We start from the raw sequence: 5971 nt of genomic DNA, 5'->3' as shown, positions 1-5971 counted from the left end.
CAACTTTAAAGTGAAATCTGTTGAGATGTTTTTGCAGACTTTACAAACAGTATCAGTCCTGTCTGAAAAACAAACTTTGACAAACTGAAGGGTAGTGCTGTTCCAGGCCAGTCCTTCCTGGTTTAGACTCTTAGTCCCAATGAAGGGATATCTTCTGTCACCGTACACCAGCTCCTGACTTTATGACTGTGTGTGCCCTGTTTTGTCACAGCAAACAAAGCCTGGATGAGGAGCTGCCACAGAGGATTTCATTGTTTGCATGCACAATAAAGTAGAGAAGGGGGGAGTGTGAGTGCAAACTTGCAGGTCCAGGGTGACATACAAACTGCTCAGAAACAACAGACAGGTCTGAGCATGCAAAGAGGAATCTAGGCGTGGGGCATGGTTGAGGGTCTGCAGGTATTTGAAATGTACAAGAATCAGACACAGATAAGATAACAGAAGATTTCATGGGGTAACAGAGGAGGAGATCCAACTGAATAAATAGATAACTGATTCACCTGAAAGCAGAAGAAACAGAGGGATGTTAGTGTTGTGTAACAGATGTATATTTCACATTCCTGCTGTGATTGTCTGTTTGACATGTGGCTCAACCCACTGAAGTCTTTGGCCCTGAGGCGTGAAGCGGGGGCCGGACCCTCCTCCCCTCCCTCTCTTTCAGGCAGGATAAAAGGGGCAGAGTCCAACCTCAGCCTCATTCTCTCCACTCCATCCAGAGCAGACAGAAACCTCCACCATGTCCAGCTACGCACGCTCAATCAACTCGGTTGGAAACCGTCTGGGCTCCCAGAGAGCTCCCAGCATGTATGCTGGTGCCGGAGGCTCAGGGGTCCGCATCTCCAGCGCAAACGTTTCCAGAAACTATTCTCTTGGTTCCAGTGCTGGGGCCAGCGCTGGCTTCAACCTGGCCGATGCTGTCGACATCTCAGACAACAAGAAGATGGCCATGCAGAACCTGAACGACCGCCTGGCATCCTACCTGGAGAAGGTGCGCAAGCTGGAAGAAGCCAATGCTGATCTGGAGCTGAAGATCAGAAACTTCCTGGAGAGCAAAACTAAACCTCAGGCCCACAACTTCAGTGCATTCAGCGCCACCATCAGCGACCTGCAGAACAAGGTGAGACCAGGTTCTGGTTTTTGTACACTGATTTCTCTTTAACACAAGTTAAAGACTGACTTTAGACTGAAGCTGAGAGTACGATCATGTGAAAGAATCATGATAACAATGCAGCCCGAAACTTGATGATAAATCTTCTGGAGCATCAAAGAGAGAAAAGATCTGCAGCCTGAGTCAGGTGTTCAGTTGCACAGGTGAATATGATGATAGTTTCCTGCAGGATGTACAAAGGTGCAGCCACACCCTGAACCTCACCTGCAGCGTAGACACATGAGATCCAGTTCTTAGTTTGCATGATATTGGTGCAGAACAAGAACTACTTAAACAAATGGAGGGAAATGTTATTCATGTTTGCTCTTATCTGCATGATACCAGAGGAGCTGCAACATGAAACCCTGAGCTAAATATGTGCTAAAACCCAAACTTTAACATAAAATAGGACAAACTACATTCACACCTCGATGTCTGCTACTTTAGAGTCTTGAGTGTCAAGATAAACAAGCTCCATTCACAGACCATGATAAGATACCCTGCTCAAACAAAAGTCTGTTCTGTGTTTCAGATCTTAATAGCCACCAGGAGCAACGGCTCTCTCTACCTGTCAGTCGACAACGCCAAGCTGGCTGCTGACGACTTCAAGGTTAAGTGAGTATAAGAAACATTTGACATTTACATCACAAACAGCTTTAATACATCTGGCGAATGGAGATCTGATCTGTAACATACAGGGCAACATGTCATTTCTGTCACAAAAGGCAAGAAATCTGCTATACAGAGTCAGCAGATTACTATTCCTGTATTTATTTATTACTTTTCTTCCAAGCTTCCCTCTTTGAGGACTTGAAAATAATGTTTTTCCAAATTCCCAACTGAAGGCACTGTAAACACATCCCAAAAAGTTGATTTTAGAATAAGTCCCGCTTCTGAAAAGACAAATAGCCAATCAAAGCACAGGACTTTGGGGCGACAAGGTCCTCAAGGTGAACCAGTGCCACCACTCCAGACACGCCCCTGGCAAGAAGGGACAATATTTGGACTAGATGGGTCTAGAAATGATCTGCTAAAAATAGTACCAGCTTATTTTGCAAGTGCAGCCATTAATTGATGGTACCTGTGGAATCAACTAGGATGTTCTTTTAGCTAACCAAAAATTGAGCAGCCAACTCCTCAGAGTGTCTTTTGGTAAAACTGAACGCCTGACAGAACATCTAGTGTAATGGCTTCTCATCAATCACAGGTAGCCCTGCCCCTAATCCTCCCCTGTTCTCTGGCCAAGTTGAGTCTAAATTGGACCATAAATTACAAAATAATAACCTTGATCTATAGAATAAGGCTTAAAACTATAGATTGAGAAAATGAACTTGTGGATTCGCCCCCTACTGGCCACTGAAAGATTGCAGGATTAAGAAACCTTGGTTCTAGTTTGAATTTTCAGACCTGTAGCTTATGCCCACTACTTAAATACAATCAGTGGTTATATTTGAGAGAGTTGATTTGTTGCAGGTACGAGAACGAGCTGACCATGCGTCAGTCCGTGGAGGCCGACATTGCTGGGCTGAAGAGAGTCCTGGACGAGCTGACCCTGGGAAGATCTGATCTGGAGATGCAGATCGAGGGCCTGAAGGAGGAGCTGATCATCCTCAAGAGAAACCACGAGGAGGTGAGAATCAAACGGCAAATTAACTGCAATTTAACAACAATTACTTTGATTCACACATTGAAAAGCAACCCTACAACATCATGGTTTAATTTCTGACTGCTGTGGTCGTGTTTTCCTGCAGGACCTGCTTGCCATGAGGGCCCAGGTGGGAGGTCAGGTGAATGTGGAGGTTGATGCTGCTCCTCAGGCAGACCTCAGTGCTGTCATGTCTGGAATCAGAGAACACTACGAGGCTGTCGCTACCAAGAGCCGCAGAGACCTGGAGAGCTGGTTCCAGGCCAAGGTGAGTCATTCAAATCTCCTAATCCTATCCAACCACATTTTTTCAGAAAGCCCATCCAAAAAAAACAGGAAAAGCACAGCGTCATCAGCGTAAAGCTTGATTAATAAACTTTACTCAACATGTACATGGTGTCTGATGTTAACCTTTATGTTTTTGTGGTTTTTGTAGACTGAAGATATCAATAAGGAGGTCGCTGTGAGCACAGAGACTCTTCAGTCTTCACGCTCCGAAATCACAGAAGTCAAACGCACTGTGCAGGGACTGCAGATCGAGCTCCAGTCTCAGCTCAGCATGGTGGGATTCCACTTTTTTACTCTCTTTTCATGCCAATGAACAAAGTCTATAAATATTCTCACACTGACTCTTCTCCCTTTCAGAAAGCATCTCTTGAAGGAACCCTCGCTGAAACCAACAACCGCTACGCCACCATGCTGGCAGGGTACCAGAGGCAGGTGATGGCTCTGGAGGAACAGCTTGGCCAGCTGAGAGCCGACCTAGAGCGCCAGGGTCAGGAGTACCAGGTGCTGCTGGACATGAAGACCAGACTGGAGCTGGAGATTGCGGAGTACAGAAGGCTGCTGGATGGAGAGCTGACAACGTAAGTTCACCAGTCCATATCCAACAATATGTATGTATTGTGTAAGATAAGTTAGATTGTGATTTGGGTTAAATGAGTATCCTGAGTCACTGCTTGAGTTACAACAGAGGATTTTGTGACGTATAAGTTAAAGGGACACTGCTAATGTATCTTATGATAATCTAAAATAGGATTTTAGTTTCACACATGATTAAAGCCCAAGTCACTCTGTTGAAACCCCTGATGTTTGCTTCATCCATCGCCCCCCACCACCACCACCACCCTAAACAAACTGTATTACCATCCACTGGATAAAACCTGGTTGAGTCTCAGTGATGACATTCACTGGTCTGGAAAAGGTGTTATAAAGCTCAGAGGTGGCCATATTAGAAATTCTGACACTTTTTTCTGTGTTTCCTTACAGACCTCTCGCCTCCACCACCACAACAACAACTAAAAGAGTTGTAATCATCACCAAAGAGGTCGTCGACGGGGAAGAGATCAGCTCTGAAACTACAGTGGCTTAATGAAACATCAAACATATACATCAGCACTTAACGAGCCGTTCTCAGAAACATGCCAATAAAAACATTCTGATGAACTGTAACTTTGGTGTCTGATTGCTTTTAATAAAACACTTATTATGAAAATAGACATTTTTTAAACCTGAACATGTCCAAATGTCTTACTCATATTTCGGTTGAAAACTCAACACATTACATAGAAATAAATACCCAAAGTTTTTTTTAATAGGGTTCATTTTCTTTAAAGTTCAATCTATCAATCAATCAATCAATCAATCTCTATTTATAAAGTAGGGGTGACCCCAAATAGTCGAATATTCGACGATTCGTTCTAACGAGCCCTACCATGGGGGTGCTAAATGTCTAATTTTACACTATTTTCCTGTTTCCCGTAAAAATAATTTCATTTAGCCTTGTTTTATATATATAGACTTAATTAATGTAATTCTGAGAACAGATTTTGAAGTGTTAAATCTCCTTAAGGTGGTAATTAAATCTCCCCTGGTAATTGAAGGTGGACTCTCCCATTTAGCGGGAGCTGTGGAGCCGACGTACCTCAGCGGGCCTTAAAATCTTTCTATGTTCATGGTAGCTCAAAATGTCAGGAAATAAAACTTCAGTTGACCCTAAAAAATAGTGATTAAGATGAGGAGCAGCTTCATGAAGAGGGCTGTGAGATCAAGGATTACCGGACCACACAAAAACTGTACGGGGCCAAAAGAACGAGGAGGGATACCCAAAGCTGTCCGAAGCCTCAGAAACAATCCATAGCATCCCATCCACCTCCACGCCATCAGAGAGGATATTCTCAAAGACAGGATTTACAGTCAACAAAGCAAGGAGTGCACTTCTGCCTGTAAACACGATGGTTTTCCTCGCGTACAATTTGAAAAGACTCACGCGGACAAAGACGCGATGAAAGACTGTTTTAAAAGGTTCTGTTAAGAGATTTAAAAACCTTTTAGTTGGTTCAGGTTTGATTTTGAACATTATACAGATGTTTAGCCTTAAAGCTGGGGTTGGCAGTCTCGGAAAACTAGCATGAATTTGAATGTAGCATTTCCTCAGGACTCCGTCTAACCCCTCCCCTCCTCCCTCAGAGCTCCTCCAAAACGACCCCCCCCCCCGCTCGCATGCACGAGCGCCGCTGACTTGCGACCATATGATCGTGACTGATTCAAATCTGGTCCTCACCAAAACATTATCATAGTGAAAGTTATTAACACAAATAAACATGGCTGCTGTTAGCACTCACAACTGTCATTCTAGCATTATCCAGTTGTCATGGTGACACAATATCAGGAGAAAAATTATAACACATATAATACTGTAACAGCTCTGCTGTTTGTTAAACGGGTTCAGTGTAGATGTTCTTAATTCCTACAGTGTTGACAGTCAGTGAAGGCATCAGGAGTGGTGTAGAGTGTGTGAGCTAGAGAGAGGAGAGACAAGCAGGAGAAGTTGTTCATTCATTCAAACATTGATTGTTGTTTTGTTGGTTGGCGTGATCACGGCCGACAGTGACCAGTTAGTAAAGATCAACGTGTTCACGAATCGGCTCATCATCCCTACAGCGTCCGGATAGACGCTACAGTACATCTACATTTTCTGTAGGACTTACTAAATGTCATTCATTCTTCTGCTTGTCAGAGCCCCCGTGGTGAGAGCTTTTTACACTGTGATCCGGACTACAGTCCTGAGCGAAGCACCTCATCGGGCCCGAGGTCGAGCAAGAGGGTCAGTCAGTAGAGTCAGGGGAAGAAGAGGCAGGAGACGGGGACTCAGAGTGCACGCTGGGGAAATGTACGCG

The 5971-nt window shown here is 44.2% G+C and overlaps 1 protein-coding gene across 1 annotated transcript; it reads left to right on the top strand.

Annotated features, from left to right (window-relative positions):
• Positions 1-736: 736 nt before the first annotated feature.
• On the top strand, positions 737-4210 carry LOC117832968 (keratin, type I cytoskeletal 13-like). The gene is made up of 7 exons (XM_034712299.1): positions 737-1117; positions 1680-1762; positions 2621-2777; positions 2899-3060; positions 3229-3354; positions 3438-3658; positions 4062-4210. The coding sequence occupies exons 1-7, from the start codon at positions 737-739 to the stop codon at positions 4162-4164; spliced, it is 1233 nt and encodes a 410-aa protein (XP_034568190.1). The 3' UTR covers positions 4165-4210.
• Positions 4211-5971: the final 1761 nt, after the last annotated feature.

This window comes from Notolabrus celidotus, chromosome 20 (assembly GCF_009762535.1).
Source record: "Notolabrus celidotus isolate fNotCel1 chromosome 20, fNotCel1.pri, whole genome shotgun sequence".
NCBI classification, from domain to species: Eukaryota; Metazoa; Chordata; class Actinopteri; order Labriformes; family Labridae; genus Notolabrus; species Notolabrus celidotus.
The sequence above is the reverse complement of the archived record's forward strand: the minus strand, read 5'-3'. Positions and strand labels throughout refer to the sequence as shown.

Excerpts from the sequence above, each read along its gene's own strand:
- LOC117832968 (XM_034712299.1), top strand. The coding sequence starts at position 737 with ATGTCCAGCTACGCACGCTCAATCAACTCGGTTGGAAACCGTCTGGGC. Across the intron at positions 3,061-3,228 it reads AGAGCTGGTTCCAGGCCAAG|ACTGAAGATATCAATAAGGA; the intron begins GTGAGTCATTCA and ends TGGTTTTTGTAG. Across the intron at positions 3,355-3,437 it reads TCCAGTCTCAGCTCAGCATG|AAAGCATCTCTTGAAGGAAC; the intron begins GTGGGATTCCAC and ends TCTCCCTTTCAG.